The sequence below is a fragment of the Natator depressus genome, chromosome 1 (assembly GCF_965152275.1).
Source record: "Natator depressus isolate rNatDep1 chromosome 1, rNatDep2.hap1, whole genome shotgun sequence".
In the NCBI taxonomy this organism is placed as follows: Eukaryota; Metazoa; Chordata; order Testudines; family Cheloniidae; genus Natator; species Natator depressus.
In genome coordinates this window covers 136,053,071-136,076,786 of record NC_134234.1, presented here as the reverse complement: position 1 = coordinate 136,076,786, position 23,716 = coordinate 136,053,071, and the positions used below count along the sequence as shown (strand labels likewise).

At 41.0% G+C, this 23,716-nt stretch overlaps 1 protein-coding gene across 1 annotated transcript in view; it reads right to left on the bottom strand.

Annotated features, from left to right (window-relative positions):
- TXLNG (taxilin gamma) overlaps window positions 1-7,469 on the bottom strand; it is a 56,751-nt gene extending 49,282 nt beyond the window's left edge. Inside the window, exon 1 of the mRNA XM_074967411.1 lies at window positions 7,212-7,469. Within this exon, the coding sequence (XP_074823512.1) occupies window positions 7,212-7,349 (138 nt within the window). The 5' untranslated portion in view covers window positions 7,350-7,469. The remainder of the gene's footprint in view (window positions 1-7,211) is intronic.
- Window positions 7,470-23,716: the final 16,247 nt, after the last annotated feature.

Genomic DNA, 23,716 nt, shown 5'->3' with positions numbered 1-23,716 from the left:
CACCTGGTCACATCTGTCTTGTCATCTCAGAACCGGGCTGTAAACCCAACTTCTATCTTGAATAGCTTTTAAAATATTTCTTGCCCAAAGAGATGGTGGGTGACAGACACTAGTTGAAATCAAGCCTGAAAAGGTGATTATTTGGGGGAAGATCCGAGCCATAGTTTGAGCCCCAGGTCTGTGCAAAAACGTTAAAACAACATTTTGATGTCACATGACTTTTTTTTTTTAAAAAAAAAAGACTACTGCATCTTGGGGAATCCCTTGTTCAAATTGCCTCAAACTTTTGGACCACTAACCCTATCTCAGGCATAAGAAATCAAGACAATCAGAGTAAGTCTGTGGATTTCAGAGCACTTAGAAAAGTTAACTCATAAATGGTAATGCAGTCTCAGTCTTAATTGTAGTGATGCTTCTACCCCCCCATAATCGTAGACATTCACTGAGTGTATTCATCAGCATGATCAAAGTAGTATAGACCACAGTGTGCACATATCAAACTGCAGGGCAGACACACAACTTGGGCAATTGTAAGTAAGGCTACAAATTTGTCATGGCGGGGGGAAAAGTCATGGATAACGTGATTTTCCTCTTGCCCGCGGTTTACCCCACAGCAGCAGCTCTTATCCTGAAGGGATGGGCCTGGATCTCCACTAAATCACATGCACACGTGCAGCAGGACTGGGATTCTATTGCAAGCCAGAGTATTTGCATGCAGCCTGATGTCTGAGTAAGAGGGTAATTCAACGTGAAACGCTGTGACTGTTGACCTGCGCAGCACCTATACACTATAAATCTAAGTCCTGGCCTCAGCAGCTCTTTCCGAATATATGTTATGCACATTAATTGCTCTCTGCCTGCATTCTACAGGGGATCCTTTTTGAAGTTTTGCCTTGACAGTGAGACTGAGTGTGATCAAAGAAAATAAGCAGTTGCAACTCTCATGAATGCCAGCATGATCAAAGGGCATCAGGAAATGCATCCAGAGACCCCTATTCTAAGAACTGGCATTTGTTCATATAGATTTATCATGAAAGACAGTAAACAGTTTCAACTTTCTACGTTTGTTCAATCTACATAAACCAAGCATCTACACTTTTATTCACCCCTCAAAGTGCTGCAGTTTTTGTGAAGAAGGAAATCTCTTTTGCAGAAGCCTGCATGTGACTAGAAGGTGATGACCTTTTCTTTCAGTAATCCATGCCTGTCTCAACTCGAGAATGGATTACTGAACAGTCTTCTACATGGGTATTCCCCAAAGGTGATTTGGAAATGTCCCTAAGTGCAGAATATGGCAAATGAGCTGTTTATCAATGCTTCTCACAGAAAACACATTACCCAGTTATTTGCACTGGCTTTCTGAGGATGGCCCCGCAGATCGGAAGTCTTCCTCACTGTTGGTCCAACAGAACCAGAATCCAAATACATTTAGGACATACTTCTTTCAAGTTTTATTATCCCAGTCTTCTGGGAGGGTGACAAATTAAGAAAGGGATGCAGAAGATATTTGTTAGCAAAATCTGAGATGAAGTTCACGATTAACCTGCAAGATCTGCAAAAGTTGTTGTTGTATGTTTGTCTATGTCATAAAAATAAAGGGAAGGGTAACCACCTGTCTGTATACAGTGCTATAAAATCCCTCCTGGCCAGAGGCAAAACCCTTTCACCTGTAAAGGGTTAAGAAGCTAAAGATAACCTCGCTGGCACCTGACCAAAATGACCAATGAGGAGACAAGATACTTTCAAAGCTTGGGGGTGGGGGGTTGGGAGGGAAAAAGGGTTCATCTGTCTGTGTGATGCTTTTGCTGGGAACAGATCAGGAATACAGTCTCAGAACTTCTGTTAGTTAGTAAGTAATCTAGGTAGAAATGCGTTAGATTTCCTTTTGTTTAATGGCTGATAAAATAAGCTGTGCTGGAGGGAATGTATATTCCTGCTTTTGTGTCTTTTTGTAATTTAAGGTTTTGCCTAGAAGGATTCTCTTTGTTTTGAATCTGACTACCCTGTAAGGTATTCACCATCCTGATTTTACAGAGGTGATTCTTTTACCTTTTCTTTAATTAAAATTCTTCTTTTAAGAACCTGATTGATTTTTCATTGTTCTTAAGATCCAAGGGTTTGGGTTTGTGTTCACCTGTACAAATTGGTGAGGATTTTTATCAAGCCTTCCCCAGGAAAGGGGGTGTAGGACTTGGGGGAAGATGTCTCCAAGTGGGCTCTTTCCCTGTTCTTTGTTTAACACGCTTGGTGGTGGCAGCATACGGTTCAAGGACAAGGCAAAGTTTGTACCTTGGGGAAGTTTTTAACCTAAGCTGGTAAGAATAAGCTTACGGGGTCTTTCATGCAGATCCCCACATCTGTACCCTAGAGTTCAGAGTGGGAAAGGAACCTTGACAGTCTAGAGCAATGACTAGCCACCTATTTAAAAATAAAAATAAGTAAAAATGAAAAAGAGTGAAATTGGTTCATTTGCTTTGAGTGCTAAGCTGATGAGCAACAAATGGTAAAAGAGTCCTTCATCTTAAAGTGCTTTGCAAGCTCTCTACACACAATCATTTCAGATACCTGATACGCAACACTTCCAACAGCATGTTGTCTAATAAATGCTAATTCAGTATTAAGGCAAAGTACCATCTACTGAAATCTCATCACCAGCTTCAAACTAGATTTGATGCTTCTAGGCTTAAGATCTGACAGGATCAGTCCAAGGTGGCATGTTTGCATGGATTAAGAAAGTTTTCAATAAGAGAAGATACATAAAATGAATAGTAAGGAGAAGGCAAATCAGACACCTTTTTACTCTGCCCCATAATACAAGAGCAAAAGGGAACTGATGAAGTTAAAAGGCAAAAGTTTAAGTAAGAATAGGAGGAAATCTCTCTCTTTCCACACTAAGCTGTGAAACTCACTACTGGCAAGACAAACAGCTTAGTGTTTAAAAAAAAACTGACTTTTTTTAAAATAAGACTTATCTCCAGGTTAATTGGCCAGGATAAAGAGATACAAAGTTCAAACGTCATGCTTAAGGACATATGATAATCACTGGTTGGAGTCAGAAAGCAACTTCCCTTCTGCTCACCCCAAAGCTTCCAGGCACAGTCTTTCACGCTGCTCTGAACTTCTGAATTGACCAGGGAAAGGGTATGTATCAGATGATGAAAATTAGCCTTCAGAGTGCACTTCCCCACTTTCCTCAGAGTTATCATTTCAGGCTACGTACAAGCTTATGCTGGCATCACTGCTACTCACATTGTAAACGGTTCTTAGAAAAGAGAAGGTTCAGAAACTTAAGATTCTCAAACAACTGTATTGCAATCTAAAACATAGGCAATTAAGCAGGCATCTGTTCAGTGCCAGAGTCCAAAGGACTCTCCATGTAAGAAATTATACAGAAACCATATAGAACAGAAGGATGTCTGAAAGCTTAGGACTGATTACTGGACAGAATACAGTTTGCAGCAACTACACTGTTTATAGTCAAACTAAAATCTGATCTACCCTACAACAGTAATACAAGTCACAGGACATGGCTATGATACTGCTTATCATCTGACGAGATTATAGCATATGTAAAAGTTATAGTTTAGTCAGGACCTACCTGTATCTTTGCACTTAGTTTATCATCACAGACTGCCCCAAAATACTGAGACACTAGCTACCACCAGACACCTCAAAAAAATCTCTCTTCACAGTCAAGAGCTTGTCAATTACCAATCCACTCTCAAACCAAGTCTTTTTGGGGAAGGAGACTGAAGTTGCACAGCACACAGACAACCTGGTGCTTTGATAACCAACAGAGATTGATAGTTCCTCTGCAACTGCTCTCAAAACCCAGGAGACTAATTTATCAAAACTTGACAAATGCAGTCTCAACCCCAGAGGAAAGGCCAGAACCCATACTGGAACTGACTCAAGATGTCCATGTCCAAAAATGAGGCAGTGTCATATTTAGACAATAGCAGTCAGTGAGCTGTAATGGTTATAATTCATCATCACAGAAGAGTTTGAAGCATGTAGCAAAGATTGAACCTCTTGTATTGTTCAATGTATACAGAATCATTTCTGAATACCTTTATGCTGATACACCAGTCAAAAAGCAAGTGTACTATACTATTTCAGCCACTTCTTTGAAGGAATATTTCAATTATACTGCTCACTTGTCTTTAATCCTGCCACACATGCATTACTTTATGACTATACAAGAGCCTGGTCTTCACTAGGAAAAAAGTGTTTTTATCATGCGTCAGCCAATGCACTAAAATCCTAGACAGTTCAGTTTTCACACATTAGTTGGTTGAGGTAAACTCTTGGCATCCCTTCCCCCTGACCCTGCCATGTTTATCTCACCCTGATAACATGTGAAAACTATGCTTTGTCCCAGGGGTGGGCAAACTGTATGGAGGGCTGGGTAGGGAAGGCTGTGTCCCCCAAACAGCCTGGGCCCCGCCCCCCTCAGAACCCCCACCCCATACAACCACCCCCTGCTCCTTGTCCCCTGACTGCCCCCTCCTGGGACCCCCTGCCCCAAACCACCCCCTGGGACTCCACCCCCACCTTCAAGGCCTGCTTCTTGAGCTTTATTCAGAAAAGTATGTGCACTCACACACCTCTTGTGTTTAAGGATCCTACTATTCCCTCAAAAGCCTACTAAACAGTATGGTTTTTTTCTGTGATGTGCCCTGTAGTACGAAACTCAGCTGAAACTGAACATCTAATTTTTATTCACTCTCTTAAAAACACACCTTCAACAAGGATTTGCAAAAAGGGGATGGGCTAAATTGCTTCTTTATGTTGCATAAAGAAGGCCTGAAAGGTGGTTCCTCCTACCCACACCCCGTTGTTCTCAGGGTTTTTACATTACAAATATCAGCAATATCAATTGTTTGCAGAAGATTTCTTTGGAGGACCCAGAGGGCTTCAACTGGAACGCTCTCAGACCTTAACTGAATTAAAGACAAAGTGTTGAATGTTTAACAAACCAATCTTCTAGCTGTTTAACTCAAATGTCTGTTACAGGTGTTAACAAAAAAGCTGAAACACTTTTAAACTGTGACTCACTTTCCCTCAATCAGGTTTCACGTCCTTAATGCCATAATCCTACTGGTTCTCCGGTCATCCACAGAATCTCTCTCGAAGATAGGGTAGACAAGACTTGAGCTTCCAATGTAAAAAAGTGACAGCCTATGAAAAAACCCTTTAAGGCCTTCTTTACACAAAAAAGATCATATCAAGTTTTTCCCCAATTGCTTGTCACATTCGGAGTTTTGCTTTCCAACCGTTGTTTAAAACTACTGTTTGCCCAATATCTCTTGCTCTACCTTTCAGTTCTTTAATCAAATTTGATTCCTTTGTTTGGCCGTATGCTCTTATTTTAAGAGGAAGGAAATATTATGAAGCAAGTTGCTTTTTAAAATTATTAAAATTCTGAATACTTCAGTAACGCGCACTATATAAAAATAAAGTTAACCATAAGACACAATGTTCACTGGGATAGTAAAAACCAGTATGCTGCAGAAAAGATAGCTTGTGATTCTGGGGAGGAATAGTTTCACAGCCTCTTGAGAACTTTCCACCGGATACAACAGAAAACTTTGCACCTTGGAAAGTTACATTTCCTACTACAGGTAACATGACATGACAGCCACCAGAAAACCTGAGTATGACATGAGATACTGGAGCGGAAAAGAAGAAGTGATAATATACCTAGATCAACAGTTGTATTACACTCAATATGTATATACAAATGGCATCAGGGCAGATTTTAAGACAGCACTCTATCTTTAGAGTACTCTGTCCTCAAACAAGTGTGTTTTTATAAGTCCATACAAGAGAAGCATTATGGTTTTCTTGCAAGAAATAGAAACAAGGAATACTGTAAATTCACTGGTTTCAGAGTAGCAGCCCTGTTAGTCTGTATTCGCAAAAAGAAAAGGAGTACTTGTGGCACCTTAGAGACTAACCAATTTATTTGAGCATAAGCTTTCGTGAGCTACAGCTCACTTCATCGGATGCATTTCGATGAAGTGAGCTGTAGCTCACGAAAGCTTATGCTCAAATAAATTGGTTAGTCTCTAAGGTGCCACAAGTACTCCTTTTCTTTTCTCTTTGTAAATTCACTGAGCTACAGTATCATTCTTAGTAAGATTTTCTTAAGAATGTTGCTTTTTTGCTTTAGAAGATGTGGAAAATTAAGCTGGTAGCATTCCCTTGGATTCATATTTTATATAAAAGTCTACTTTCCCTGGACAAACAGAAATAGGATCAGGAAACACAACCTTTACTCATACACTTCAATGGGACTACTCACACAAGTTAGGAACACTTTATATTAGATCAATTCTACTACTATATTGAGAAATAAATTGGTTAGTCTCTAAGGTGCCACAAGTACTCCTTTTCTTTTTGCGAATACAGACTAACACGGCTGCTACTCTGAAACCTGTAATTAAAACAAATGGTACAAAAATGAGAAATGGGCAAAGGCCATCCTACCCGGTAACAGTTAACACGCACAAGTATTCTACAACTACAATACAGATTTTCCCCCCACCCCCCCAACCTCCGGCTGAAATGACCGCGTGACCCATTAGATGACAATACTGGCTCCTATTAAAGCCTGCCCAGCTATTCCCCGAGCCGGGGGCGGGCCTCCTTCCCACAGGGGAAAGTGCCAGGAACTAATGGGGCCGCCACGCGGATGAGTGACCAGCCTCAGCCGACAGGCCCACGGGCTCTCGGCGGTGCCGGGCGTGGAGCCCTGCGAGCGGGACCCCAGTTGGGCAGCTGGCTCGGCAGGCCTGTATCGCGTGCGGAGCGGGCTCCGGGTCGTGCCGTAGCCCCCTAGGAGCCACTACAGAGCCCGCCTCAGCCACCCAGCTGCGCCGGTCACACGCACAGCTGCCGCGCTCGACCCTTCCCCACCGTGCGAGCCGGGCCCCCCGGAGGCTGTGCCCGGGGCTAGGCCCCCCCCGTCTCTTACGCTTTGCGGCGCCACCGGCCCCACGCGGACCGGCCGGGCTCGAGCCGTAGGCTGGGGGCAGTTGCCTCCCCCACCTCGGGAGCGGAGCCCATCGCCAGGCCGGGGCTGAGGCGCTGCCTCGCACACCGGAGCCGCCCGCACCAGCCGCTGTCCCGACGCGCGGACGCCGCGTAGGGCGGTGGACGCGCTCGCTGGTGGGGAGAGCCCGACGGCGCGCGCGGCCGGCCGTTACCTCAGGGCTGCCCCGCGCTGCTGCCGCCGCCACCTCCTCCTCCCGCTGCCCCGGGCTATGGCGCCGGCTCCCTCCGGACCCTACAGGGCTGTTGCTACTGCCTCCTCCGCGCGCGGCTTGGGCTCCGCGCGTCGCCATGATGTGACGGCAGCATCCAAACAAGCAGCCTGCCGTCCGCACCAGAGACACCGGAAGCGCTTGTGCCGGCCCCGCCCGCAGCCAATCACCGCGCAGCTCTCCCGGCCACGTGATGTACACTCTCTCTCTCTCTCTCTCTCTCCCCAGGACCCAGGCGCCCTCAGCGCGGCTCCCGCCAGCCCAGAGAGGGGGACTGCTGTTCCCAGCATGCCGTGCGGGTGACGCGGCTCGCGGGTCCCATCAGGCTCTCTCACTTTGGACCACGCCAGAGCAGAGCATGCTGGGAGTTGTGGTGCAATTCCCCCGCCCCACCCGCGCGGGGCAGCGGGCGGTGGAGTCTCCGCGCGACTCTGGCGGGAGAAGTTCACGGCGCGCGGGATGCGGCCCCGCACGGGGCGACGGCGGGGTCCGCTGCGCTCTGGCAACGCCGCGACGCTGGAGGGCGGGGGGAGCGGCGGGCGCTCAGGCGGAGGCTCCGCGGGGCTCAGGCCCCTGATACCGGCCCGCGAAGCCGCAGCGCTGGAGGTGACTGGGCAGGGGGCGCTAGGGGACCTTACAGGCGCGGGTGGGCCGGCCCCCCTCCAGCGGCCGGGGACGGGGTGGGAGGTCCTTGCCCGACGGCGTGTGTGAGGGCTGCGCCAAGCCGGCGACCGCCCTTGCGCCCAAGGGCAGAGCAGCGGCTGCGCCCAGGTTACGTGGCCGTCTGGCCCGAGCAGCAGCACCACTTCTCCTCTTTGTGCGAAGTGAGCGCTGGGGGGGGGGGGGGGGGGGAAAGAAAGGGTGCAGCTGCCCGGACGGGCGAGCCGAGAGGCGCCGTTGCCAGTGAAAGCGGATATTTGTTCTTGAAGTTAGAAACATGGGGCCGACCTGCAGCCAAAGTGGCAAAACTTTAATTAAAACTACAATGCAGGGACTTAGGCCAGTGGTGGATGATGCGGGCATAGCTATGGCGCCATAACCCCCTCGTATAGAGACAACCGGCAGCAGTTAGAAGCGTCGTTAGTGGAGGATCCCCGCCTCCCCCTGAACGATGGCCCCTACAGTGATCACATTTAACTAAAGGTGTGACGTTGCACTAATTTAAAGTGCTGCAACTTTTAGTAGGCACTTAAAAATGATTTAAATTGGGTTTACAGCAGAGTGGACACAAGGACAAGCTAAACTGTTGTACGCTGATTTTAAACTGATGAAAGTTTCCACAGACAGGCTATGTCCACACTGCAGCTTAGGTCAGTATAAGTTATGTTGCTCAGGAATTTAAATAAGCCACACACACCCCCAGTGATGTCAGTTACACTGACCTAAGCACCTGTGTGGACAGCACTATGTCAGCAGGAGAGCTTCTCCTGCTGACATACCTACAGCTTGCAGGGGCTGGTGTAATTAAGTTGACAGGAGAGTTTTCTCCCCTCAGCTTAGAGCCATCATTCTCGACCAGGGCTACATGTATCCCTTAAGGTACGTAGAGGTCTTCCAGGGGGTACATCAATTCAACTAGATATTTGCCCAGTTTTGCAACAGGCTACATAAAAAGCACTAGCAAAGTCAGTATAAGCTAAAATTTCATACCATGACTTGTTCGTACTGCTCTGTATAGTAAACACAAATGCAAGTACAATATTTATATTCCAATTGATTTACTTTATAATATGGAAAAATGAGAAAGCTGTAGTGTGGACATAGCCTGTCTGTGGAAACTTTCATCAGTTTAAAATCAGCGTACAACAGTTTAGCTTGTCTTTGTGTCCACTCTGCTGTAAACCCAATTTAAATCACTTTTAAGTGCCCACTAAAAGTTGCAGCACTTTAAATTAGTGCAACATCACACCTTTAGTTAAGGTAATACAACTTTACAAATAGGACAAACGAGTGAAGGTAACGGGCCTCAGCTAAGAATGAATGTGTGACTTACCTTCTGCCTACAAGCAGACATTACTGCTTGTTTAGCATCCTCAGTTAGCCACAGCTCACCTACAGTTCCTGCTCAGCAGAATGGCAATTCTAATACTAATAGAGTACACTGGCCTAATGGATGCAGGAGTTTCAAGTAAGGTAGAAAATACTTCAGCAAGAAGCTCTCAAGAGCCAGCTCTATATAAAGATTTGATTATTGGTGGGAAATTATGCCCCATTCATATGCCCCCCCCTTTTTTTGCCCTGTTTGTATTTGTGTATATTAACTTTCTTTTAAGTATTTTATTTGCTCTTGCTCAAGAGCATCACTTTGAAAACTAAGACTAAGCTAACTCTGCTGTTTGGTTTGCAACACGTATGAAAAATATGTGGCAACACTTCTAAAAGTCACTACATCCCACTGCAATATTCGTGGTTAGGGTGACCTGATTTTCATAGAGAAAAAACTATGACATCTATCACAAGGATGAGGCTATGCAGGGCAATTTTTCTGGGAATGACACTTCAGTGTATTTGGCAAGATTAAAAGGCTGCTTTCATCTCAGTCAAACAATCCCCTTCTCTGCTGCTTTGTGCCCCTATGATTCATCTAGCCCTCTTGTAAGTAGAGTTGAACTTAGAGATTAGTGGGAAGGAAGACTAATAAGTTGGACGAAGGAGGCAAACATGAATTCTTTGAAAGAGTCATCAATTTTACCACCTCAGGTGGCCAGTCTGGAGGGGGTTATAATTTATTTTTTTTAACTGACAAATGCCTGCACAGGCCTTGAAAATATAAACAGTGGTGTTTCACAAGGAAATATGCTCACCCTATTCATACTACACAAAATCATATTATGTTACTAAAGGACATAATGTCTAATACAGGGTGGCTGCTTATCTTTGTAGAAGTTATTTGTAGAGGATAGCATCTACTTAGAAGCATGGGATAAAATCCTAAGGTATCTGAACATGTTATAGGGACTCTGGTGTGGAGGGGAGAGAAAAAAGCATGCTCAGATCTCTGAGACAGTAAAGGGACAGAGGCTTCTGTGGTGTGATAGCAGCAGAGGTAAAGATACAAAACAAGTTCTCACTTGTGGCTAGGTGAGAAGGCCTGGGGGAGGCAGAAAGGATCCAAAAGATCCTGACCCTACACTGAAGAGGAGAGGACAGGCAACAGTTTCCCTGCCACAAGAATGGAACACAGTTTGTATGTTAATTTTTACCAATGTTTATATTACTACTATGCCCTTCTATAAAGCATCTCAGTGCTTACAGCAATATATTAAACATCACTCTTTACCCATGGAATAGGGAAGTATTATCCCTGTTTAATACATGAGGAGACTCAAGTACAGAGAGGGTAAATAATTTCTACTAACAGAGCTAGGAAGAGAAATCCCACATCCAGTCAGGTGCTCTGGCCATCAGATTTTCTCTCCCCAGCTACTTTACACTTGTAAAGATGATCTATGCTGAGAGAAAGTCAGTAGGCTTTGAACTGCTTTCAGTAATGTTAAGGCTTGGGTCCATAAGAAAGCTATTTGCTAGCCTTAATGGCTAATTTAAAGGCTTTTAAAAACTGTTCTGGATCATCATAAAAAATCATAATCGTGACTTGACTTAATATCAACTTTCTTTCAGACAAAGGGGTCTAGTTCTTCTACCAGTGTATGCACAACTTAACAGTTGTACATTGATGGAAAAATAGGCCTCTTCCCCAGCTGGTTCTGAATTTCAATGCTCCAGATGGGCTCATGCTGCCAGCCCTTCTCTGGAACAGGAAGTTCTCCCTCCATTTTCTGCTGCCACGTCAAGTGTGGGACAGAGCCATGGGGAACCCTCATTTTGTGGTGTGCCAGGGCCCTAGATTCCATTAATCTGGCCCTGGCACTATGTTAACAAATACACAACAATTAAGAATTGATCTTGCACTCTCCCCCTGTACCATAATAAAAATGAACAGGTTCTTTCTGAAGGGGAGGGAATAACCAATCCAACTCTGAACTACCGGGGGGGGGGGGGAGCCCTCTCCCCTACGGTTGGTGCTTTTATTTTTATTAAAGTAAAAGCGTAACCATGAGACCAATTGCATTGTGTTAGGGTGCCAGAAACAGATTAGTACTTACCAGTGCAGTAGGATTCTGATGAGGCCATTCTAGCAACAGAAACAGAATTTTCCTCAGGCAACAACATATTTAAAAATATATTTTCAGCCGCATTGATTTTTACACTTCTGGCACTCTACTTTTTGCTAATGCCAGTGGTAAGGACCAGCATAATTACTATAAATATTTCTTGGTAATAACTCATGCAAAAGATTAGTGCTTGTGAGGAAGGCTGAGGCAGGCATAATGAGAACAGGTACCATCAGTTTCCACAGTCAGTCATAGGCCTCGTGTGCAAAGGCCACCTACCTGCCATACCACATTTCAGAGTTCTCTGAAGTGTACAAATTTGAACTAGGATGAGAAAACTACCATTAATAATTTCACTTGAAATCATATCTCCAGCAGGAAAAGCTATTCTTTTACCTCCCATTCCACTCTCTTTTTGTAAGCTATTTTCCTTTAAAAATGAGCGTGCCTGCAAAGAGCCTTATTGACAGTACTGAAACTGAAATGCCATTTATGTGAGTAGGTCTGAGCACATGCAGTATAAATGCAAATTTGCATTTGAAAATTATACCTGAATGGTAATATGCAGTCACAAACTTCTGCTAAGGTGGCCATTGGATGATGGGTTATGTAACAATAGACTAGGAATAGTCAACTTGGCACTAGATAAACCACCATTTCACTTAACTTGGGTCTAAAAGGTGTTGGGAAGGAAAGAATGATGCGAGAACTTTCAGTCACTATCTATTCAATTCATATAACTGATTTAAAGGTGAAAGTCTCCATAACGTCTTATGCATTTCTTAAATTTACCTTATTTATTTCTTTCAACCTACACCAGTTTCTCAGACACTTTTGCTTTCCACTGGTAAGAAGTGTCATGGAAAAAGAGCAAAGTTTGTCACAGATTAACAGAAATGCCGAACTGACCAAGTTAGTTAAAGCTTAATGACTTTCAAAGGTTACTGTTTCAGTGAAGAATAAAAAATGAACTAAATCTAAAACTATATATTCTCGGCTGCAGCATTAGGTAGAGGTGTTCTCTGAAAACTTAGCTACCCTATGGAGTTGTGTAGCTCTCAGATCTAAGCCAGGTTCTGCAATGCAAAATTATAACAGGAATAGATAAAGATTGAATACTGGAGGAAGACAGTGGGGTGATTCCAGATGGAGCAGAAATCAATGGGAGTCTTGCTTCAAAATAAAGGAATGTTCTCTCTTGCAATGGTTTGTTTTAACTAGCATTGTATAATGTGCACTTTCTCATTCCTTTTGTGCATTCAAAGTCTGCTAAAATGTCTAGTGTGAGGTTTTAATTAGTAGAAACAATAGCCAATTTAAAAAAACGTATTTAAAGCTTGATTTCCTAATTCCATATTTAGGCACCTAAATTAATGGTCTGATTTTCAAAGCACAGGATACCCATCAAATCCCATGGAAATCATTACTTGATACCAGAAAAACAGCCCTGCACATCTTCTAAGAGCCACAAAGCAGAGAGAGTATTGGGGCTGGGATTCCTGCACAACTTGATGTAAATGGAGTTGCTTCAGTAAGTTTTCACACATCATTCAGAGTGCTACGGTTGTATTTAAAACAAGGTACAAAAAAAATTCAAGACAACCACCATTTGAAAGCTAGATAATATTTCTTTTACATATAACCACCTAATTGCAAAGCAGTCTGGAAATACTTAGTTAAGGCTTAACACGAATCTTAGTTTTGTCCTTTTGTGATCACCATCTCTGACCTCGCTTTCATCTAAAAGCCACAGACATCTTTCATTCCAAAGAAAATGACATGTGACTCCTTCTCTAGCTGAAGATCAGACCCTTTTATTGTCCACAGGGCACAGACCAGAGATCATAACTTTTCATATATTACCTTCCACATATTGACTACTCAATTTATACTGCTCATGACACTTTACAGGGTTTTAAATTAACTGTATCAACTCAAGAAAGTGACCTGATGTCTTTGTGGACAGTTCAATGAACACATCGGGAAGCTGCAATCAGAAAAGCAAACAAGATGTTAGAACACATAAGGAATGGGAAAGAGGGATGGGATGCAGAATACACTATCTGATTATCTAAAGCAATTGTGTGGCCTCCCACAGAGTACTGGCAGCAATATTGGTCATCCCGTATCAAAAAAGATATTGCAGAATTAGATGGAGTTTAGAGAAGGGTTATGAAAATGATTAGGGGCATGGGAAAACTCTCCTATGAAGAGTGAAGACTGGGATTGTTTAGCTTAGAAAGCTGATAAATTTGAGGGTTATGATACAAGTGTATAAAACGATACAGAGAAGGCAAATTGGGAGCTTCTGGTTCCTTGTGTTTGATAAGAACATAATTAAACTCTGAAACTCGTCAAAGGATGTCGTTGAGGTCACAAACTATTCAAAAAGGGATTGAACATTTTTATGGACAAGAATATCCAGAATGATATGTTAATGCTAACAAATTTTGGAAGAACTGTTAAACCTCATGCTTCAGGGTCTAAACCAATCTAACTATTAGTGATTAGGGAGACACCTAATCTGGGAAGCAGATTATACCACATCTGCCTAATTTAAGATTTTTATTGCATCTTCTTCTGAAGAGCTGGCCACTGTTGGAGACAGGATGCTAGGCTAGATGGACCAGAAATCTGATCCAGTTCCAGTATTATTAATGCTTTGCACCAGTGCTTCACCCCACTATATGACTGATAATCAGCTCTCTCTCATTCACTTTTCTAGTATTACCTAGACTCCACATTCCAGCTACAGAGGTAAATCAATTTTTTCCACATCCACTCCAAATGTATATATAACAGGGTCTTCTCCCCCACTCCTAATAATAAATAATGCTTAACATCCACATCTATATTTGATGGACCTGAAAGTCTTGTTATACCTCATATAGGCTGGATGCCAGTTATGATTTTATAACAAAAGACAAAACTGCTGTTCGAAATTTAAATGGTAGGTGTGTCAGTTATGAATGGACATGTGGCCCGCATAAGAAAACTCATCAGATGCAAGTTTCCAAACATTTCCAATGGGTAAGAAAATAAAGTGTGGGTGGAAAGGAATCAGTTCAGGTGAGGACAATCTTTTGCATTAAAAGAAAGGAAAAATCTCAGATTTGTCTAACAGATGGAATGTTAAATAAATTAGGCTCAGTTGCCCTTTTCAGGGAGCAAACAAAGTCAAGATAGGAAACTTATCCAGCTGTAAAAACTGAGTTTGGGAGTAAGAGAACCCTGATTTAAGAATGCAGCTGGGGACAATGTATGACTACAGAGCTTTGGTTTGGAACATGCATCCACACGCTCACACACAAGGTTGATTCTTAAACTAACTTATTTTAAGCTTACATCAAGATATTTCCTCTAATTTTGTATATAACCTGTTGATTAAACTGTATCTTTTTTCTGCTTCCCCCTCCTTTGTGATGAATACTTTATCTAAAACAGAAATAAGATACTACTAAGGGGAAAGAGTTAAACATCGCCCCCCAAAATAAGTGCAAAGACTCATTGGGGAGATACTCCATGGTCCTGTGAAACCCCAAATTAGTAAATGTGAATGTTTAAAATTAGTTATTTTGGGAATAGGTAAAACAAGTTGTTTTTCCCTCTACTGAAAGATCTACCAAATTGCATCCTGCAGCCAGCTGTTCAGATAGTGATCATCAGAACAAGGAAGACATTTTTCAGAGTAGCAGCCGTGTTAGTCTGTATTCGCAAAAAGAAAAGGAGTACTTGTGGCACCTTAGAGACTAACCAATTTAGTTAGGAAGACATTCTTTTACACGGCTAGTAATAAATTTCTCCCACCTCTGAAGGCAACATAGAGGGGACAGAGTTAATGGCATAAAAAATGGTTACTCGCTTCTCATAACTGTTCTTCGAGATGTGTTGTTCATGTCCATTCCAATCAAGTGTGTGCACGCACATGAACAAGCACTCAAAGAACCACCATAATTATTTGCAAACTCTTTTGCACTTAGTAGTTGAAGGAAGTCTATTTTCCAGTGTTTGTTTTAAACCTTAATTAAATTTCCTTACTTCCATGGTTTATCTTTTGTACTCATTTTCTGTTAAATTAATATATTTATTTACAGCCTGTACTTTAATTGTTTGGAAGTTTAGTTTGTTTCAGTGCTGATTAACGCATGTACAGAAAACAGTTCACCTTTTTCTAATTTTCCTCTGCCTACCTCAGTATTGTCACAATCTTTTCAATAGCAATAACTTCATGAGATGAAGCAGGGGATTAATTTTTCGGAAGAGTTTCTATACATAATCTCTCTGAATTAAAAATGATGAATATATTTAAAGAGGATATTTTTCTTAGTTGCTCCTCCATTTGCAACAATGTTCAGTTAAAGCTAACAATGAGCATGCATGATGATTTCTGTATATGAAAAGCAAAGACGAATAAATCTTGGGCTACACTGCAAAGATAAGCAGTTACATAGCACTCAGTTTTAATTTCCATTATTTTACAAAAATTGCATTAGTCTTACCTTCCGTGTAGTAATTTTTAAAGAAGTTACATGTATCTCAATCTTTTAATAAAATTCAAAGAAAATGTAGCAACAATTAGCTCATCATATGGTGATAGCCTTATTTCAAAATCGCTTTATACATTTTTACCAGTTAGTTTAAAAAATGTGAACTTGTGTTTTATATCTTAAACAGGAAAGTCATTTGTGTTTAAAACTAAATGTTTCATGACCAAAATATCACCCACTACTGGGTAATCATTATTACTGTTCACTTACTGGGAGTACAGGTATTGTAGTACAGTCATCAGCCAGTCACTCCCCGTGCTATATATTGTAAAGATCAGTTCAGACAGTATACCTGTCTTCCCGTTGAAGTTAAACCCAGGTCCAATTTTTGAAGCTCTTACATCTTATCAGTGTTTTTTTCCAGGTTGTAATTCTACAGCTGGAATCTAGATACTTGTGTGAAATCAGGGTCTACAGTTTTTGCATGCTCCGACTCCCACTGAAGTCCATTCACTTGTGCATAACAACTGTTATGAGGGAGAAGTCAACAACAGTTGAGGGCTCAACAGTTCAAGGATCCAGCCCACAGTCAGACCATAGATGCTGGTACAATTTATGCAGTGTTATTCTGCGAGTCCATGGGGCTAAAGTTGTTATGCAGTGGTATTTTTACTACAAAAAAAAGCAGCTTTATGATCTTATGTAAGTGAGAAAGCAAAGAAAAAAAAGATAGGCTAGCTTTCAGTCTGAGTTGTCAGTTAAAGACACTCTCTTACAGCTAAACTGTATGTGTTTAAATCTCTTATGCCTCTGAAGATAAATTTAGGGGAATATTTTGTTTGGAAAATTATTTTGTATTTAAAGCATTTGTAAACCCTTCCCCCCCAAGATTTAACACTAGATCAGGAGCACAAAACAGCTTTATTAGTTAAATATAGTGTTTGGCTGTACAAAACGCATAGGGAAATTAAAATTTAATCAGAAAAATGTTAGTTTCACTGGACACCTCGTGCTAAAATAAATTATACGTAGGTAACTATATCCATACATTTCTCAAAGGTTAATGCCCAATGTAGCAACTTTAACTCCCTCTGAGAAAACTTCATAGAGTAGCAGTTTTAATTATTTTGGTTTCTTTTTCTTGATGGTTTTAGGTATCTTGTGTCTCCAGATTGCTGTCTATTGTATTTATATTCATTTCCAAATTTGTGTTGTTTTCTTACAGATGTTTGAATCCAGCAGTCTAAAAAACCAAAGAAGTTGTAGGTAATTTAAGAATTAATGCCTACACACTTTTTTGTGCATATAAAATACAGTGCAGTACACTTTACATCTATATAATGAGTTAATGCTCAATGGAAGTTTAATTTCCAAGGCCCCCGTCCTGCAAAGGGTGGCCTCGAGGTAGACTCTTGAGCCAACACAGTGCTCCACTGAAGTCAGTGAAGGTCTACATGAGTGGAGGTGTGTACTTAAATACATTTGTTTACAAAATCAGAGCCTTAGTGCTTTTCCTCTACCAAACGTAACCAGCTAGATATGCTATACACTAGTGACTTGGCACGTTGATCCTTTTAAATGAAAGACATTGAATGTTCCATAAAAAAACAGAGGAGCATCCGAAACAACTTTTGCTTCAGTCTTCCAGGTTAAAATCAACTAAGCAGATTTTACAATATTACCAGATTTTTTTTTTGCCAGTGGGCAGAGACCTTATATATCAGATTTCAGTCAGATAATGATCTTTGTTAGTTTATATACTCCCAGAAAATATGTTTTTTTAATTATAAAAACCACTTGTAGTACTTTATAGTGAGAAGCAGTAACTTCCCATGAGAGTTCGGCACCCAATTGGCATTTGAGCCCTTGGAAATCTCCCCCACTGTTATAGTCACATAGGAACAAACTGAATAATGGAAGTATGATGGTGCATTTTAGACAGTAAGAGTATTCATCTGTAAGCAGTTATATATTTGCCAAACAAATAGAATTTATATACACCAATACAAATATTAAGCCTTGACAAAATCACAAAAGCAATTAATTCAGATTTAAAGTTCCCTTTTTGCCCTTTAATTCATCCCTGCCTACAAAAGGTCTGTAAAGAATATCTTCCATACTACATGACCTCTGATATATCAGTAAAATAGAGGGGGAGCATGAATTATGGATTAAATGAACCTTAAAGATGAACCTGTAACTTTAAAATTGAAGTTGTGCAAAAGGGAGAAAAATTGTGAGAGAAACAGTGCATATGGAAATACAGACCTTATCTAAATGTTAATTATTTTTATTTCTTAAAGGTATCACTTTAGTAGGTTTTAAAGTAACTTCTCTACTGAGTGAAAAATCCAGAGGGATAAGCTGTTTGATTTATGTCCCAGTTGCTAAATAAAAAGTTTACTGGAAATTGTTGTCTTTGTGAAGAGAATGACAGTGCTTGTTCTGCTCATTTTTAATGTTGCTGATGGATGAATGTTGAGTGGGTGGTTGTTGCTAGGATCTTTTCAATGTTATTTCTGTAATATTTTTGGTTTGAACTTCCCCAAAATTGGTAACATAATGTCGTGAAGATCTTTTCACCCAGACAAAGGCACCTCAAGCTTCCTCAAAAGTGGCCTTACATTCTGCATTTTTGGAGGTCACAAGCTTATAGTCCTCTGCGGTATGCAAACACTAGATATTTTAAAATTTCTGGCTCAAGTGGGACCTTTCTTAGTTGACACTAGTGAATGATGACCTAATTTAAACCTGATTGGACCAAGCTGCATGGTTCCAAAACAAGCCTTACACCTGATTTGTCTGAAGGCCTTGGGGAGGGAGGCACTGCAAGGTGGAGTGAGCGAAGCTTGCAAACCATAATAATTCAAGAGTAAGGCCTGAGAAGCTTTGCTTTTCTTGTCAACAAACTACCTGAGGGAAGACTAATATTCCAGTGTCCTTAAGACCGATCACCTCGGGAAAAGGAAGTCACATCAACAACAACTAGGGCATTCCACCCTTAGAGCAGTCTCTCCCTGCACCTGAAGGAGGCCCACTAGCAAGAACTACTGTGCCAGTGGAACATCACTGTCTGGCTCTTTGCAGTTCCAGCTCCTGCTCTGCAAGAGCCCAGAACCTGATGAGAACTAAAGAACATGCAGACCTACTGTGTTATCTTAAGTATCTTGTTTCCCCCCCCCTTTTTTTTTATTTTTGTCCTTTGTTATCATTAGTCAAGAGACATGCCTGCCTTTTTATTCTGTAATTTTAGGGTGTGAAAGCATGATGTATATGAAAACCTGTAGTGCAGGGATCAGCAACCTTTGGCACGCGGCCCATTAGGGAAATCCGCTGGCGGGCCGGGACAGTTTGTTTACTTGCAGCATCCGCAGGTTTGGCTGATCGCAGCTCCCACTGGCCACAGTTCACTGTTCCAGGCCAATGGAGGCTGCAGGAAGTGGCGGCCGGCACATCCCTCAGCCCGTGCCGCTTCCCTCAGCCCCCATTGGCCTGGAACGGTGAACTGCGGCCAGTGGGAGCTGCGATGGGCTGAACCTGCGGACGCTGCTGGTAAACAAACTGTCGCCAGCTCGCCAGCGGATTTCCGTGATGGGCCACATGCCAAAGGTTGCCGATCCCTGCTATAGTGTCTACATAGGGAAAGGGCTAGAAAGTAAGTTCCCCTGATGTAAACAGCAGTAAACATACACTCTCAAGTATACTCATTAAAGCGTACCATAAGTATTTAAAAGCCCTAAGTAACTTTAAGTCGTCAGTTGTAAACTGAAACATTTGATGTCCATGAATGTGAAAGCACCTGTATTTCTTCTTTATAGCCTCTTTTAAATGCAGCAATAGCTAAGAATCTAGGCGGGAAGCCACACACTGTACATTAATCAAGCTGCTGTAAACAGAAGCACCTGTGGTTACTGACACCAAAGGCACTAAGTGTTCAACCTTTATGAATCCACTTAATTTGAGCTTCACTCTAATACACTGAACAAACTGGTTTTGATGCATGATCACAAGGAAGTCATGCACTTTGTTCTTACAGATGTGGAGTTGCCAAGTGTAACTCGTGTAATGTTAGTCAATGGGTACATTTTAATCGATAAATCCAACTCTGGCACACCAGGATTCTGAATTCTACCGAACTATGCAACTGATTTTCAGATGTGAGAACTGACAAACAGCAAGGCAGGAATTCAAAACCAATGATTAAAGAAGAGGCTATCTGGTACAATAAATTCACTTTGTTCTATATTTTTCTATCTATTCTTATGTTCCCCATTTCCATGGTATCTAAGCATCTACAAACACCAACAAATGTATCCTTCCAACATTCTTATATTATTCTCATTTTACACATGGGGAACTGACACACACACTAACAAATTTTACAGTTGGGGATATAAAGCACAGAGATTTGGGGCCCCAAATCAGCAAGGCATTTAAGATCATGCTTAAGTGATTTTCTGAATCAGGTAAGCCAGTTAGGTCCTATGCAGAAAAAACAGAAGTATCCAATAAGTATCTCTGTTCTGTACTTGGAAAGAGGCAGACTCATTTATTCATACAGTCAGAAGGAAATATATTCTAATCCATAAGTAACCAGGAAGGATATTAAACAGCAATTATTAAAATTAAACAGCACCAGATAACTTGCACCCGAGTGTCATAAAATAATTGGCCGAGGAACTCTCTGAAATATTAGTGTTGATTTTTAATGAGTCTTAGAACAAAAAAAGTCATGGAATTAACATGACATTTGGTTGCCACCATCATCATTCACGCTGTGTGTTCTGTCCTTTTCCACCCTGTGTCTGTCCAGTCTATTTAGATTGTAAACTCTCTGCTTCTCTCTATTCATATGGTGCCTAGCACAATGAAGCCCCATTCTTGGTTGGTTCATGAAATAAACATGATTAACAACAAGAAAAAGAACAGGAAAAGTTTCAGAGAACTGCCAAAAAGCTAAGGTTATGCCACTATTTAAAAAGGGTAAATGGGATGACCCAGGTAACCGCAGGCCAGTTGATCCAATATCAATCCCAGGCAAAAACATGGTAAAGATGATATGTAACTCAGTCAGTAAAGCATTAAAGAATGGTAGCAGAATTAACGCCAGTCAACACTGTTTAATGGAAAATTGGTCTTGTAAAACAAACTGCTGCTTATCAGGGTGTTCTTTTAAAGCCCGTTTTATAATATCCGTTGGAGTAAGGCAAGGAAAGGATTAGCCACTACACAAGAACTGACTGAAATCTATGGAAGATTTGAAATTGGCTCTGAAGCTGTGGTTCATACTTTAGATAATAATTGTTTCAGTAGCAAAATCTTTAACCAGCTCCCAGTTATAGATTTGATTTGGGTAAAATTCTTTAAATTAGGGTTTATAAGTAAGGCATGGGTATTTTAATTAACAGTCACGGACACGACGTGGGCAATGAACAATAAATCATGAATTTACTGAGAAGCCTGAGCCCTTCCACTGCCTGGGGCTGAAGCCTAAACTCTGATGCCAACCAGGGCTCAATTATTGGAATTTTCAAGAAGTCTCAGAGGTCTTGTAAAATCACAGAATCCGTGACCTCCTTGACAGATTCATAGCCTTATTTATAAGCGATCTCCTGAGATCCCTTCTTAGAATGTATAAGGATAATTTGTTGTATTAATCTGATGATTTAATTTTAAAATTTAATTCCAATCCAGTATGAGACTAATTTGTTGATTTATTGATCTGATAGTTGTATTGCTTTCCTCTTAATTTAGTTTAATATTAACAATATTCTGGCTTTGGTTGTATGTTTTCTTGATTTTGTTTAATAATTTTTTAAAACATTTATAAAACTGATATTAAAGCACATTTTTTTCAATAAGCAACATAGATCCAGAACGTTTGAGGACCTAAAAGCCTGCCCATCTCTCCCGAATTAGCTGTTTGTTCTCTCACAGTCAACTTAATCCCATTTCTCACTGAAAATTTTTTTATCTGTTACTGTTATTATTCTGTCTCAGAGCAAATATATTCCTCTATTTTTTTTCTCTTTACTTTGTGCATTTGACAGCACTTTTTGCATAGTCAGTACTTTGTGTATTCACTATCTTCCTAGTAATCTTGCAGACTCCAATCCTGCAAGGAGCAATCTACACAGGAAATGGGAGGCAGATAATTTTTTTCCCCCATTAGCTGGTTGTTCTGCTAAAATAATCAGCATATAATTAATGCTGATATTTAAATTGTTTTTAGGACACAGAGGTAACATCCCATTGAGATGAATGGGCAGTTCACACCTCTGAGTTAATATTAGGACAAAAACACTATACCAATTTATGCTTTGCAAAAAAAACCCCTTGAAAATGTGAACACACAAGGACTAGAAACAATTTAAAAATGAATGATTAGATTCTGGAACAATTCTGCAGAGCAAGGAGTGGATTCCAGGATTTTGGAATATACTGGGGCCTGTTCATGTTACAGCCTGGTTAGTGAGTGCATTCAGTACATACTATATTTCTGGGTTCAACTCAGTTTTCATGTTAGATTTGTAATATACCCTTCTAGAAAAGTGTTTTCCTCTAGCGAGTTATGTTAATGCGGTTCTTTGTATTTAAGAGGTCACTGTCTTCCTTATTTTTTGAAATAACTTTTATCTAAGTTGTTAGTAATTTAGAAACTTAGGCCCCAGGCTGAAAACATTTATGGATGTGCATAACCCGACTGAAATCAGTCAGACTACTTACTCAGATGTAGAGCTGAGCAAATAATTAATATTTTAGTTATATTCCCAAAACTTTTTTCAGTTTTTTTCCAGCCAAAATGATTTGCTGAATTCAATCAAAATTCATGAATAGTTACCCAGCCCTGAAAATTTTGCTGAAAAAATTTCACCCTCTTCAACTCACATACATGTTTGAAGGAACAGAGCCTTGAAGTTTACATTTTGCAATCACATTTCTCCTTTTATACAACTTTTTAGGTTGGAATCTATGAAAATGCAAGCTTTTTGATGGCATTTTAGTTGTTATATTCCCATGTATCAGCATGGTTCACCTATTTTTGTACAGCTCTGAAAGGCCATGTGACAGTTTTTACCTTCATAGATAAGAATATTAAATGTAATGAAATTATGTTAACTGTATTATGTAAATATAAAGAAAACATTAGAACTCTGACAGTAGAATTAAAACAATTTTTAAAAAAGGTACTGTTCATGCCCCATGAAATTTTGGTCATCTTCCATCCAAGTCCCTCTACTTCTTCTTTAAGTCTAGTCTGCCACCTGCATTTTCTGATTTCCCTCAATCTGGATTTCACTCTGCATCTACTATTTACCACCTTGCAAACCCAAGGTCAGATCTACTCCACCCTCTATCTGGACCACAAAAAGCTCTCCATTTCTCATTCTGCAAATCTAGATTTCCACTGTCAACTTACCTCCCATTAACAGAAATATCTTCGGGAGAGCCGCTGAGAGTCAGATTTTCATAACTGCAGGACAGGAAAACATGGGTCATCAGGTCTTCTCTATAATCTGCAGGATCACCTGGGAAAGCAATGCTATCAACTGAAAAATAACGTGAGTCTGAGTCCAGCATTCTGATAGCAGCAGCAGAATCTTAACAGGATGACCCCAGGCCAGGTCCCCATTACTAGTGGTGTGATATTCTAGTCTCAGTCTTCCGTTTGGGAAGGGCTCCATGAATCAAATCTCACACCCTACTCGACTTAAAAATTTAAAACTTAATGACAAAATGTAAGCTATCGGAGAATTCTGGAGTTACCCGTGGCATGAATGTTTAAGAAAAGGCAGCATAATACCACATTTCAAAAGACAAGACACCGTGTACAACAGTTACTTTC